Below are 14265 nucleotides of genomic sequence, written 5' to 3'. Positions count from 1 at the left end.
GCTGCCTGGAGCTGCCCAGCCCGCCGCGCCACTCATGGAGGCGTTTTGGCCCAGACTCCATTTTTTTCCCCCCCTGCCGCTCCCCACCGCCTTCTCGCCTCTCTCATGACGTTCAGGAGACTCATGCCACACACCTGAAGGAATTCATGACACTGCACTCCGGCTGCCAAGTTCTCACCTCCTGCGAGCACACACCCATTTCCTGCCTGGGCAAGGACAGCCCTACCTTGAACCTGTTCATAAGCCAGTTTCCTCGGTGCTCTGCTACCTCCTGGCATTCCCCCCACCAGTCTGGGCCTGGACCTCTCGCGCAGCCCCATGGTTACCTTTCATTCCTCATCCCGCTCTGCCAGCCCCAGGATCCTCCCCTACCTTTTATCCGGTATTGCTGCTAATGCCAGCTCCCCTGGGCCTCCTCTGAGCAGGGAGGCAAATCGCTTGCAGGTGACTGTGGGGTGGAGAAATTCCCCTGGAAGCAGGGTGGGCCACCAGGTCCCAGTGTGCCTTTCACTCCTGGCTCCAGGGTCCAGATGTGACTGGTCCCCGAAAGTCATTCTAGGTCTTTTGGGCAGGTTTGCAGAAGTAATCCAGTTCCCGACTCCCTCCTTGGCAATTTTGGCAGTGCTGCTTAGCGCTCAGTGGCTTTGATACGTTTCCTCTGCCCCATTTACTGTCAAAGCCTTACCTGGCTGTGAAACTCTGGTTCTCTGATAAACCTCATCAGTCATAACAGGTCTGTGAGGACCTCCCTTACTCCTAAAAGTAACTGGCCTCCCCTGTCTCCAGTGCCACGGTGGTGGGGGAGTGTGAGAGCAGGCGGGGGTGTGATGATGCATCTGTGGTACCCTGCAGCCTCCAGCTGCTTGAACCTCAAACGCTTCCCAGGCCAGAAGTGACCTCGCCACGCTGGATAGCTTCCAGTGGATTTTTCTACTGCAAATTTGTTCCTCAGCTATTCTAGGAGCCAGGAAGCCTTTGAGAGACTTGTAGCTGCTGGCCCTGGCAGTGCACCAGAGGCCCCTGGTCCACCCAGGGTCAAGGCCAGCTGCGCTGAGGATGCCCCGAGGTAGCAAGAAAGTTGTCGCACCAAGAGAGGGATCCTGAGACTGAATGCGCTTATGCAAGTGCATTTTCCTCCTTTGCCCTGCAGGGAAAAGCTTTTGTGTGCAGCTGTGCTAACCTTGGCCAGATGGTAGGATAGTGCTTCACGTGTTTGCCCAGCCCTTGCTTTCCTTGCCTCCAGACCCTTTTTCTGCCCAGCGTCCTCTCTGCTCCACTCTCCCGCTAAGGCAGAGGTGCAGGGCCATGTGTTTCAGACTGTGTTTCCTCCCTGGGTTGCAGGTGGACCAGCTGAAATGCAAAGTGGCCGGCTTGGAGGAGGAGTGCAGTTTGCTGCGGAAACAGGCATCTACGCTGCCCCAGCGAGAGGCGGAGGAGCGGGGCCGCCCCGACGCCGTGTCCGAGCTGTGGGCTGAGAACCAGCGGCTCACGGCATCGCTGCAGGAGCTGCAGGGCATGTTGCAGGTACCTGACGGGGCAGGGCAGGCTCCAGGTCACCTCCTGTCCTGATGCACCCCCAAGTGCTGGTGACATGGGCACTGGAAGGATGGGGAAAATCACTACCCCTTCCTCTGGGCATATTGCTTGGCTGTGGTGGCTGCTGTGGCTTCTGTGTCTGGGCAGTGACGGGTCCTTGTTTCCAGCTCTGTGGCTCTTGGATGTGCTCACAAGTGTGACTTTGTGCCTTGGAGAGCACAGTAGATTAATGCAGGAGTGATGATGGCAGTCGTGCCAGTCTGCCTGTCACTGCCCTGGTCTGGTGCTTGTGCTCCCTCCGTGCTTGTGGTGCAGTGACATTACCCTCTTGCCTCCTAGACACCCAGCGAGGGCCCAGTGCCAGGCTCTGAGCAGATCCTGCTGGACATCCTGGAGCATGACTGGAAGGAAGCCCAAGACGACCGGCAGGATCTCTGCCAGAAACTCAGCTCCCTGCAGAATGAGCTGCAGTGGGCTGAAGAGCTGAGGGATAAGGTAGAGCACCCGTCACCGCCCCTGTCCCTGCACACTGGGCAGGGCCTGGAATAGAGGGGAGGGAGGGGGCTGGGAAGCCACAGCAGTCACTTCCAGGAGGGCTAATGCTCGCTACTTGCTGTTGCCAGTACCTTCAGGAGGTGGAAGATCTGCAGCTGAAGTACCGGACGTTACAGAAGGACTGTGATCTCTACAAGCACCGTATGAACACAGTGCTGCTGCAGCTGGAGGAGATCGAAAAAGAGCGGGACCAGGTGAATTGCTCTCCACCTCCCAGCAGGAGCAGGGCTTTTGTCTCTGCTCTGGATACCTCCTCCTTCCCTAGTGGATCTTCTTCATCCATGCCAGGGTGGGAGGTGGAGATTAGTAGTGCAGTTCTCTGCCTTTTCTCACTCTAAGCCTGGCTCTTCGCAGGCAATCCAGAGCCGCGATGGGGTGCAGCTACAATACTCCCAGAGCCTGATCGAGAAGGACCAGTACCGCAAGCGCGTGCGGGCCCTGGAGGAGGAGAGGGATGAGCTCCTAAGCAAGCTGAGCCAGGCAGAAGGGCTGAAGAGCACACTGGAGGCACAGCTGCAGCGGTGCCAAGGCAGCCGCAGCCTGGGCAAGGTGAGGGTGGCTGGAAAGAAAGGGGAATACAGAAGGCAGAGGGGTCAGGACTGATTTCTGGGGGCCACAATGGGATGATGGGTCCCTTCTCTCCCAGGTATGCAGCTCTTCCTACTCCCTCTGCTCCAACCTCAGCAGCACCTGGAGCCTCGTAGACAACCCTTCCAGCTTTGCGAATGAACTTGGGGATGCGCTGGGGGTTTCTGCTGTCCCATTCCCAGGGGACTCGGCCATTCAGAGCATGGTGAGCACTTGACCATGAGATGCTGACCCTCAGCTGAGGGCAGTGGGGACCCACACTGCTCAAGAATGGCACGGAGATACTGGAGCGGGTTCATTGTGGGGCTGTGGCTCAGTGGAAGACTGGGCATGGGGCGGTGTGTAAGGTGGGAGTGGATCCCAGGGGCAAAGCTTTGTTCTCTCAGTCTCTGACAAACTGGCCAATGCTGCACCGAAGTGTGCGGCCCTCAGCTGGGTGGGAGAGAGAGGGAAGTGAAACTCTCTTCATCCCTTATGATACCCTAGAAATCAACAGCCTCATGTAGGATGTTATCCTCCCCAAAAAGCTGATTAATCTACATATGCTGGGGGAGAAATCCTAGCTCTTTCAAATCCTGCAGCAGCATCGTATTGTTTTTAAGGGAGTCAGGTTCTTCCCTTTGGCTCTTTGAACTCTCATCCTAGAGCACCCTAAAATGGGTTGTCCCACAGGTTACTCACACCTCTGGGTGTGCGGTAGCTAAAAGTGAGATGTAATGACAAGGTTGTGTATTGCCTTCATCCCTTCATCTGCTACTACTCCCATAGCTTGTACCTTGCAATAAGTTGGGGATGCAGTGTCATGCATCTCCACCCGTGCTCTCTCCTTGGGAAAACAAGGTGCCCCAGAGTGTTTGGGGGGATGTGGATGATCCCTGAAGAGGCAGCTGGCACCCTAGGAGCTGTTTGCAACCTAGCCCAAAGGGAGGGGCGAGGTGTTGGTGTCAGCAGGCATCTCTCTCTCACTCTGCCCAAGGAGGGGACTGCTGACAGCGAGAAGGATATCAACCGCCTTTCCACCTTCCCTTTCCCTCCTTGCATCGGCTCCATCCTCCGGCGGCAGCGGGAAGATAGCTGCATGCCCTACAAAAGGTGATTGATGGGGCCTGCTTGAGTCTGTGTCTCCTCCGTGGGGGTTATGGGGGGCCAGGGAGACCAGGCTGACAGGGGAGGGGGGAGCCTGGAGCAGGGACTGAGGGTGAGAAGGCTGGCTGGGAGCTGTGTGCTGGCTGTGGGGGTGCTTCTGGGGAGTGGGGGAAGGCTGTGGGGATGGGGTTGAGAATGGTTTGCAAAAACTGGCTTTGGAAAAGCTGCTGCCTCACAGCTCACCTTTGTGTTTCCTTTGTAGCTTGTCCTGTGGCTCCTTTAGCAGCATTGAAGATGCAACAGGTACCAGGGTAGGGGCTTTCCCCAAAGGGCTTAGCTACAAAGAAGTGGTGGCTGTGGGAACAGGGGTTGGACAACCAACCCTCCCTCATGACTTTGGTTTGTGCAGCTCACTCCAAGGGCTCTGCACCTGTACCAGGGTGCTGTGGACCCACATGTCCCCCTTGCTGCTATGCCAGGCACAGCAGCTGGAAAAGTTGGCTTTTCTTCTGCAGAGCAGGTAGCTATTCACATCAGCTCTGTTTAATTCGTGGAGAGCTGCGCTGATGGAGAACTTGATGTGGAGCTGAGGGAGTAGGTAACAGAAGCGAGAAACGCCTTTGCCCTGGGGTGTTATTGGTTCTGGGTGATGGGTTGTAAATCTTATGGAGTGGAGCTCCTGGTGCTGGCAGGTCCTGTGGTAGGTGCTGGTGGCTGATCTCCGGCCGCATCTAGGTGGCCCTGGCTGCTGCTGCTTTCTGACCAAAACGCTGATGAAGCAAAGATTTGCTTGTTCTCAGGAGACATGGGAAACCCTTTCCAGGAGGGTGACTCGTCAAAGCCTCCTTGAAGCCTCAATTTCCCTGTCAGGTGCTAGAAAATGCCCAGGAGGGGGGTGTGGACCCTTGCCACCCTGAGAACGTGAGCTCCCTGCAGCGCTCGGAGAGGTGATGTGCCCCCTCTCTCCCTCTTGCTCTCTTTCCTAGGTAGTGGTTTTGCTAGCACCTCGCTTGGGACCTTCTCCTCTTCTTCCAGCAGCACCTACGTCAGGGTGAAGTCGGAGATCTGCTTGTCCACGCTTCCCAGCCACAAAGAGGTCACCAGGAGGTGACTGCTGCTCTCTGAGCTAGGCGCTCTGAGCTGGCTTCTTGGGGGGATGTTCCGTGGTGCTGGGGGACCACGCTCAGGACACCCTTCCTTTCTGCCTCCCTCCTTGCGGGGTCTTCCTTGCTAGTGGGAGAGGAGAGAAAAGAAGATCCTATAGCCCTGGCTTCCTAGCGGGGCTCCAGTTTTTTGTGCTGTCCCATTTGTTATGGCAGGGGTGGGGGTGTTGCCCTGAGCTGGACGCACGCCTGTCTAGGTGGGGACAGGACCATGGGAACCCAGCTTGGCTTTGGTGTTGGGGCTGGTGGGATGGAATGGGCTGTGGGGGTTCGTAAGCCCTGTGTGTGTGCCCTGGTGATGACCTCTGCACCTCGGTGCTCAGTGCAATAAACACCCCGCAGCTGGGCACAGGGCATGGGGGACCGGTTCTTAGAAAAGGCAGCAAACTGCAGTTGCTGGACTTGGCGTTTCTCCTTGCCAGGTCACTGGTGGTACAGCTTACTAGCATGGGTCACCCCAGCAACCCCTCACCGCAGGAGAAGAGGCTCGGAGCAGACATCTCCATCGTTGGAGGGAACAAGACAGGGATTTACGTCCAGTGGGTCAAGCCAGGCTCACGGGTTGAGGATGCAGGACTCAGGGAAGGGTGCCGGCTCATTGAGGTGAGTCTGGGAACGGGCTCACTTTGTGGGTTTGCAAGGCACCTGGGATGATGCAAGCAGCGTGGAGTGATCCCCAGTGCAAGCTGACCTCTACCCGGCTTGAAGTCCACCTCCCTTTCTTGTGTTTCCCAGGGCTGCTCCCTGCCTAGAGGTTTATGCAGCACAAACGCCCATCTAGGTCTCGTGGCACTCGCATGTACCTGTGCATGTAAAAATGCTGAGACCTTCTGAAAAAAACTTCCTTCAGCTGTGGGAGGGGAGAAATGACAAAAGGAGTCAACTCAGTTGAGACAGCATTATGGCTATATGTCCCTGGAGTTGTCTGTCACCTTGTAGTATTTCAGAGCAGTTTGTATCCTGCATCTCGCACATGCCTGTTGCAAAGCAATCAATTCTGGAGCAAGATTTCTCAGGCCTTTGTGACCCTCCTGAGCTATAGAGAATAATTGCTCTGAAGTAAGCTCCTGGAGTGAGGGAAGGGCGTTTGTTTTGGCAAGAATGACACCACTTGAAATACAGCTACACTGCTTGAATTAATATCCCACCTGTAACTGAAAATAAACCAGCTCTCCCGCCCCTACTCCCACACACGTTCATGCACGCACGTTTGCTTTCACAGCAGCCCGCCATCAGACGGGGTGGTGGTGGCTGGCAGCAGGTATTTCAGAGGCAGAGGGAACCAGAGGCAGACTGAGGATGCCTTGTCCTCAGGTAGAGCTTTCCCTGGGGTTGCCTTGCTCCATAGCATCTCTTGTGTTACCCTGATGGGTGAGGGAGCTAGGGGGAGCCTGCTCTTCCAGCCCTTCAGTCTAACAGCATTGGGTCCTTGCTAGCTGAGGGTGCCGTCATTGAAGGAAGAGGTGCTTTCCCTGGAGAACTGCACGCGGGAGGTTGCCTACCTGAGCCTGCTGCATTGGGATGAACCCTCTAGTCTCGTCTTTCAGCTGGACCTGGAAGGTAAAGCCCTGGCAGCTGGGTCTGCTTTGAGCCTGAGCTCTCTGCCTCCCTTTCTAGACCCTCCGCCCAGCCCTGGAGGTACATCTCAGTTATTCTCTCTCCTCTCCTGTTTGGTCCTAGGCCACCATGTCTGACACAGGGGTTGGCCGTAGCTCCGGTAGCTTTCCCTGTCTGGTGTGGCTTGTGCATCCTCTGAGTTACAGGATGGAGGTACAGACCTTCTGTCTGTTTGCCTCCTCTGCACCCCCCACCCCGATCCATAGCATCACAGCTGTGCTGGGGACTTGGCTATCTTATCGGTGACAGTTGTCTCCTCTGTCCCCACCTGTGGTGACCTATATCTCCTGCTCCAGGATACCAGCCTCTGCGGAAAGCCCTGGAGGAAGGGAAGAAGTTTTCTGGAGACTCGTTCTATGTACGCACCAACCTGTCCCTCCTGGAGCCATCAGACCCTTATGCGCTGTGCGTCAAGTGTCGGGAAATCCTCCATATCACGGACACCATGCACAAAGGGCGGCTGGAGTGGTACTGCTCCCGCGTTGATCCCTTGACCGTGCGGGACCTGGACAAAGGGACAGTGCCCAACTACAGCAGGTAACCAGGGTGAGGAGGAAGGCAAGGGGGTACCTGGGGTACCTGCCCCATTTATCTGTGGTGACCATCCCCTAGGCGTCCTAAGGGGTGCAGACTGGCCTCTCAGTAGTGTGGGCTGCCCAAGCCTTGTTTGGGGGACCAGTGTGGTAGCGTTTGGGTGCCCTTGAGAGACTGGGAGGTTGAGTGAGGGCTTTGATATGCCTGTGCTTCAGCTGGTCTCTGTGGGGTTCGGCAAAGAGGGTCGCAGCAGGCTACAGTCCCTGGGGGCTCTAGAGTTGCTTGCGTGCAACCTCTCTGTCTTTTCAGGGCTCACCAGCTTTTGAAGATCCAGGAGAAGGGCCAGATGCCTGGGCAGCAGAGGGGCCACAGAAATAATGTAAGCCAAAGGAAGCAGCAACGGGAGCTGTGGTTGTGTGCCTGTGGCCACCCCATGACCTTGGCATGCAATCTGCCCCATTCTGTTGGTAAACAAACTCATATAGAGGTGGCAGCTGGGTTCGCAAGCAGAGCAGGGGCTTATAGCCCAGGCAGTGTTACTGCTCTATGGCTGCTTTCCTACACCCTCCCCACTTCCCAGACTGAACCTGATGGGTGGCAGACCCAGTCCCGTGCTTTTTGTATGTGTGCTCCATCCCCTTTGCCATCGAGTGTTCTGCAGCCAGCTCTGTGTGTGAGTGTGTATATGAAATGGTCTATGCTCTTAGCCTTATTACCTTCACTTTCTTCTCAGCTAAAGAAACGGGCCTTGGACCAACTGCGCCTGGTGAAATCCAAACCACAGAGGAGCCCAGAACAGCCCGCTCAGCAGCTGTGGCTGGAGCCCTGCTTAGGTGAGCTGTTACCCCTGTGCCTACACTATCACTCTTGGAGACCCTGTTGTCCCCTGTGGGCACCAAAGGGATGTTGGCATCTGGGATGCCTCAGTCTCTATGCCCAGGATCCCTCTTATAAATCTGCTAACAGGATTTTGGGAAGCCTGGGCATATTTAAAGCCCCTGCTCCTTTCCCCTGGTTTTCTGGGGCTTTCCATTGCTTTTGTGGTTCTTGGGGTCATCCAACTTTTTCTGGAGAATAAACTGGTGTGTAACTCAAGGGAGTCCCAGGGAATGGGTGAGGGGGGGCTACAACCAGGGTATCTGCCTGTGAGTGAGTGTTGTATCCAGGGTAGGATCTCTCCTGGGACATAGGATGGTTGGTAGGTGCTTCCATGAGTCAGGATGAGGAGATGCTACAGGAAGAATGGGTTGGGCTGGTCACAGGCTGATCTCCCATGTTCTCACCTTTTGGCTTTCTCTTCTTCATTCCTGTCTTCCAGACTTGGACATGAACCTGAAGCCTTACAGCCTGGTGCGCCCTGTGGTGGTCAAGACACCCCGTCCCGTGGTGCTGTCACCTAACTGCATTGCACCGCGGCTCATCAGGAACCTACTGGACTTGCCCACCTCTCGCCTGGACTTCCATGTCTGCCCAGCAGGTAGGCAGCAATGAGTGGTTGACATGTCCAGGGCTGTTTTAGGAGCCTGTGGCTGAGCGAGGTAAAGTATGCAAGCCTCTTACTTCCAAGGGCTGCTTTCCCCTTTTACCTCCTGCCACTTCTTAGCCAGAGAGTGGGAAGCTAAGATGTTGCTCAAAGAGGTTACTTCTGTGGAGGCCTTGGTCAGCCAAATTCAGGGAAAAGGTGCTCTGGGTCTTGGAAGTATGACATGTGTTCACACGGGACCCTTGGAAATCACGTGAGATGTCTCTTCAGCAGCTAAGTGTGGGGGTCTCTCAGTCTTCCCAGACAGTACCTGTTGACAGGTCACCTTTTTGGGCTGAGTGTCTGCAAGGTGTTCCCTCCTATTTTTAATTGTGTCCTATCATCCCTTTGGCCCATGGGGAAGTCAGCCCTCCCTTCTGGTCTCCTGGGGCATGAGGATCCTCTCTCTTCCCTTGAGACGATGGCATTGCCTTGCCGCTCTGGGTGGCTCTTCTCAGAGACGAAACCCCTGGCTGAAGTGGGATCAGCAGGTTGACTTTGTATCAGCTCTTCCTCCCCAGGAATGAGAGGATCCAGCCTTAGTGCTGTTGTCCCCTTCCTTCTGCCAGCAGTGTGAGGCTGACATGCTGCTGCAGAGGCTGCTGGGGAAAGGGCTTTTTTTCCCATAGGGAATTTTCACAGAGAACAACTCCTTTCCCCCTTCCTCCTCCCTTCTCCATCTCTCTCCTTTCCCCGTGCTTAGAGTTCTCCCTTTGCCAACTGCAGGCCTGAAAAATGAGTTTTCGGGGGTCGGTGATGGAGGTAGTGAAAAATCTCTGGTTTGCTGAAGAAGGATGGCTCTGCAAATTTTGGCCACTGGGCTCCTTATCTGAGTCACTTGGCCATATATCCTGTCCTGCTGAGCCCTCTGCAGGGTCCTCCTCACATTGCATGGGGACATGCTCCCCAGGAATGAGAGGATCCAGCCTTAGTGCTGTTGTCCCCTTCCTTCTGCCAGCAGTGTGAGGCTGACATGCTGCTGCAGAGGCTGCTGGGGAAAGGGCTTTTTTTCCCATAGGGAATTTTCACAGAGAACAACTCCTTTCCCCCTTCCTCCTCCCTTCTCCATCTCTCTCCTTTCCCCGTGCTTAGAGTTCTCCCTTTGCCAACTGCAGGCCTGAAAAATGAGTTTTCGGGGGTCGGTGATGGAGGTAGTGAAAAATCTCTGGTTTGCTGAAGAAGGATGGCTCTGCAAATTTTGGCCACTGGGCTCCTTATCTGAGTCACTTGGCCATATATCCTGTCCTGCTGAGCCCTCTGCAGGGTCCTCCTCACATTGCATGGGGACATGCTTCCAAGCCATTACTGTGGCTGGGGACTTTACACGGAGGGCAAAAACTCCGTTCTCCCCTGTCGGTTTTGCCTGTTGTGAGGGAAGGAGGGTGATCTGGGAGCCCCAAGCCATTTCTCTTTGCTGCCTGTATTTTCCCTTGGAGAACTCCCCAGTCAGTGCAGAGTTAGTATAAGCCAGCCCAGCTTCCACGGGAGCCTGCTGTCCCTAAAGGAAGCCGATGGCTTTGTGGGATCCAGCTCCACCTGGGAAGTACCTGTGCCACCAGGCAGTGGTAGCAGAGGATGCCCAGCCAGCCTGGGGCTTGGGAGAGCTGGAACATGCTTGGGACCTAATTCCAAACCAGCCTTCTCCTAAATACATTACTTTATTTCTATCTTAAGGGTGAGCAGCTCCCAAAAGCCTTGTTAGGTTCCCTGCTCGTGTTTCAGCAGCAGTGTGGGCAGCTGCCCGGGGCAGCACGGTCAGCAGGGAGAGCCCAGCGCCTGCTTCAGCCACACCGGGCTGCAAAGCCCATGGCTTTGCATCACCTCTCTGCTGATCTCCTGCCTGGTGTTGGCTTGGCTGCTGGGTGTTGTCCTTCTACCTCCGAGCAGGGGGAGGTGGCTCAGGCTGCCACCAACAAAAGGAGGTTCAACTTGCCCCCCATCTCCCTCCCACTCTCCCCCACCAAGATGCATGCTCCTCTTGCTTCCCCAGCCCTGCCGCTCACTGGAGCCATCTACGAGCCCTTGCAGCTCTCAAGCCCTGCAGAAAACCTACCTGGCAAAATGAAGTGATTATTTTTCTGCCATGCTCTGTTACAGAGAGGGTGGGACAGCGGGAAAGGGGGGATAATGGCTTAGAGCTGGCTTAGGCTGCTGCGGTACTGCAACACGAGTGCTGCTCTTGCAAGGTGTCTTCAGCTGTGATATCTTGCTTGTTCTGTACGCAGAAAGCTGCAGGAGATCCGTGCCAATGTGTAATGTTGTATAATTAGACTCACTCTCCAGAATCCATAAACAGTGAACGTGATAAGCATCAGCACGGCAGCAGACGTGGGATCTGAGGTAGAAAGTGCATGCAAAAGGGAGAAGGGGCTGACGTCTCCCTTTTTGTATCTCCTCTTGACTCACAGAGAAGCTGGCAGAAGGGGATCCCAGCACTACCCATGCTCAGGAGCACCCTGTGTCTAGAACTGCCCCCCAGGACCAGAGGGAGAGCGGGCGAATCCGCATGATCCGGGAGGTGATGGCGAAGGTGCTGAGCTATTTGGTGCAGGGAGAGAGGGCCAGGATGGGGCACCCCTTTCAGACTGGAGGAGAGGAGGGGACAGCTGAGCGGGGGAAGAGGGAGAGCAGTGGGGTGATAGAGAAGGAGCTGCTCGCTTGGAGACTGTGTAATTTGGGGGGTGTCTTAGTGGGAGCAGCAGATACGGGCTTTCCCCTGAGTCTCTGTTGAGCTCAGGTGAAAGAAATGGCAACTGGGGATTCGTGGGGGAGATGGTGGGAAATGCCCTACGCAGAAATGGCCTCCCTGCTCTCACATTCCTCATCTTTGCCAAAGTGGCAATGGCCCTGCTTAGGGCAGACGACGAAATGTGGGGCTGCAGGTGACAATGGTGACAAAGGGAATGTGAAGATGGGCTGTGGCTGAGCGAGGGGTTCAGTGGGTTCCTGGGTTGGGTTGGCAGTGATGGAGTGGGTGACCCTGTCCTTTAATTGTCCCCTTCCCTTTAATTCTCCCCTTCCCTCTTGGCCCTGTCCGTAAATCCCATATTTAATGGAATTAGTATTGGAAAAGCAATGATATTTCACAGTATGGGGTTTGATTTAATGTAACTGTCAGGGGCTGGGGTTATTTTTTCTCCATTTAAATCAGTAAATCTATTCAATTTCCCTTCCAGAATAAACACTGTCTGCTAGAGCTGGGAGTTCAGAGTGTGAGGGATCTAATTAAAAGTGAAATATACCCCATCGTTATCCATGTCGAGGTCACCGAGAAGAACGTTAGAGGACTCAGGTAAGAAAAGACAGAGTGGCATGGATGTATGGTATTGCGGGAGGAGAGGGAAGCCCTTGTCTCTATTCAGAGGGAGAAGCAAGGATTGGGATGGGAGCACTAGCTGCGTGTGTTGGGGTTGGCCACTCTGAGGGGAAAAAGGGCAGGAAAACTGGCTTTCTGTGCATGTGAGGGAGTTCCTGCATGTTTTTGCCACCCCGTCTCTCTACATCAAGGGTATTGCTTGTCCCTGTGTTTTCCCCAGGAGCTTGCTGGGGAAGGCAGGCCAGCGGGACTCGGAGGTGCTGAAGGTGTGCCGCGGTGAGGAGCAGGCTCTCCATACTCTGCCGTGCTCCTGGGCTCGCGTGGAGCCCCATGCCTGGAGCCACGCTGAAGAGCTGCCCAAGGTGGTTCGGGGTTGCATCTTCCAGGAGCAAACTCGCCCGCTGTGGATTGAGGAGGGCGACGACTGAGCTGGGGGTAGCAGAGTGGGCACTGCCAGCTACCAACCTCAAGAGATGTTCTCGGAGGTCCCTGCCTCCCCAAGCTCCTCCAGGTAGCGTGTCCTTCCTCCCCGAGGGCATGCCAGCAGAAAAGGCCCCCAGGAGTAGCCTTTCTGGTCCTCTTGAAGCTGCCAAGAGCTGGGGAGTAATATGTGCTGCTTCCCCAGTCTGAGCTTTCTGTATTTTATTGGAGAGACGTCTTCCACCATCATGGTGGAAACCACTCTTATGGGCTGTTCCACATCACCTTGGGCTGCCCTTGTCTCTGGTACGTGCTCAGATCGCCAGATGGGAAAGGTGGGGGAACCGTGTGGGATGAGCCTGCGTAGGAGCATCTCTCATACACATTTGAAGCCCTTCTCCTATCACCTCCCTCTCCCCTGCCCTGCAGCACTGTGTTCTCTGGGTCCTCTCTTCCCCTGTCTACCTCACCTCTGGCCCTGCGGCACGGGGAGCACGGCTCATGCGCCAATGCCTTGCTGCGGCTGGAGTGACACTAAGCTTGCAACAAACCCTCGTTTTATAGGAGCTGTACTCTTTATTGCTTGTAAATTATTAATGGAGCCTTTTATTGGCAAACCACATATAAAGGAGAATTAAATACCATTCATAATGGGAATGGGTGGCAGGCTATGAGCTTGTGTGTTATTGGGAAGGCTTGGGTCATGCATGATGGGGTATTTTTCTCCTCCTCTAGCTGAGGCCCAAGCACCCAGCCCTCCCAGGGGAAGACCAGAGCACTGCTCTTGCTGTTGTAGGGCAGCAAGGGTTGTGGGGAGAGGACAGGTTGAGCGTGCCACAGACCTAGCTCCTTCCCATTTCTACCTGCCCTCTGTTTTTCAGCCCCTTGCCTCTCCCTAGTGCTCATGTTGGCCAGGTCACTCCGGGAAAGCCAGGGAAAAGCTCACTTGCTGTGTCTGGCTGAGGTCCCTAGAGCTTCGCATCCCTCCATGCCCTTGTTATTGTGAAGTGACAAGCCAGCTACCTTGTCCTCCTGGGGGACAACAGCAAGACTGAGCCCAGCCACACAGCCAGGAGAATGGGGATCCTCTTGCCCCTCTAGTGGGGGCTGTTCTCACCCTGACATGGGGCTGAGTGCAGGTTCAGACTCTGGCAGAAGGCAGATGGAGGGCTTGGGTAGCAGCAGCTGTGCTCACCCCCCCTAGCACGGTCCCAATGCCTAACCAATCACTGTTATCAGTCCTGCTATGGGAAAAGGGTGCCAGGATACCTGTGCCATGCAGAGGTGATGGTAGATGGTCTTTTCCAGGGCATGCAAGAGGAAAATGGAGTCTGTGGCTCTGGGGGGCTCCATGGGGCACAAGGCCAGGCAGAGGGCTGAGCCCACTGCTCCTAGGGTCAATGGGAGAAGATGGGCAACCAGCCCCAAAGAGTCAAGTCCTTTCTGTGTCCTCCTTGCCCCTGCGATTAGGGCACTGCTAGTGCCATGCACTTTGGAAGCTCTGAGTAAAGATTAACTTGCTGATCTTCACGGGTCCCCTGTGAGGTGTTATTTCAGGCTCTAAACCAGTTGCCTGTGTCTTTTATGAGGACGAGAGTGAACAGGGGGGAGGAAAGAAAACGATAAGATTTTAACCTGCAGTCACTCAAATGTAGAGCAAAGTCCCAGCTCTGCCCTGGAGCAACGCAGCTCTGCTCCTGGGATGGGGGAACTGGTGTAACGCATGGCTCCAGATGAAAGCTCCCAAATGCCATCCACTCCAGGGGCTGCAGCCCGAGCATCCCGGCGCAGCCAGCCCCCTGGGAGGGCGCTTGCCCTGCAGGCAAACAAAGTGGGACTCTTGTTGAGCTGATGAGAAGACAAGTCCCAAAGCAAGCTCCTGTCTACCCTGGCATGGATTTGGAGATTACAGCCTGCCTCTTTGTAGG

The 14265-nt window shown here is 55.3% G+C and overlaps 1 protein-coding gene across 1 annotated transcript in view; it reads left to right on the top strand.

Annotated features, from left to right (window-relative positions):
- The window catches only part of CARD10 (caspase recruitment domain family member 10), a 26812-nt gene extending 14263 nt beyond the window's left edge, over positions 1-12549 (top strand). Inside the window, exons 5-21 of the mRNA XM_035903217.1 lie at positions 1342-1524; positions 1876-2031; positions 2160-2285; positions 2446-2640; positions 2738-2884; positions 3656-3771; positions 4028-4068; positions 4752-4872; positions 5351-5531; positions 6365-6488; positions 6842-7082; positions 7389-7458; positions 7813-7912; positions 8398-8556; positions 11010-11131; positions 11778-11893; positions 12138-12549. Of these exons, the coding sequence (XP_035759110.1) occupies positions 1342-1524; positions 1876-2031; positions 2160-2285; positions 2446-2640; positions 2738-2884; positions 3656-3771; positions 4028-4068; positions 4752-4872; positions 5351-5531; positions 6365-6488; positions 6842-7082; positions 7389-7458; positions 7813-7912; positions 8398-8556; positions 11010-11131; positions 11778-11893; positions 12138-12345 (2406 nt within the window). The 3' untranslated portion in view covers positions 12346-12549. The remainder of the gene's footprint in view (positions 1-1341; positions 1525-1875; positions 2032-2159; positions 2286-2445; positions 2641-2737; positions 2885-3655; positions 3772-4027; positions 4069-4751; positions 4873-5350; positions 5532-6364; positions 6489-6841; positions 7083-7388; positions 7459-7812; positions 7913-8397; positions 8557-11009; positions 11132-11777; positions 11894-12137) is intronic.
- Positions 12550-14265: the final 1716 nt, after the last annotated feature.

Source organism: Egretta garzetta, unplaced genomic scaffold (genome assembly GCF_000687185.1).
Source record: "Egretta garzetta isolate BGI_Z169 unplaced genomic scaffold, ASM68718v1 scaffold51, whole genome shotgun sequence".
NCBI lineage: Eukaryota > Metazoa > Chordata > Aves > Pelecaniformes > Ardeidae > Egretta > Egretta garzetta.
Note: the sequence above shows the minus strand (reverse complement) of the source record. Positions and strands in the feature narration are given on the sequence as shown.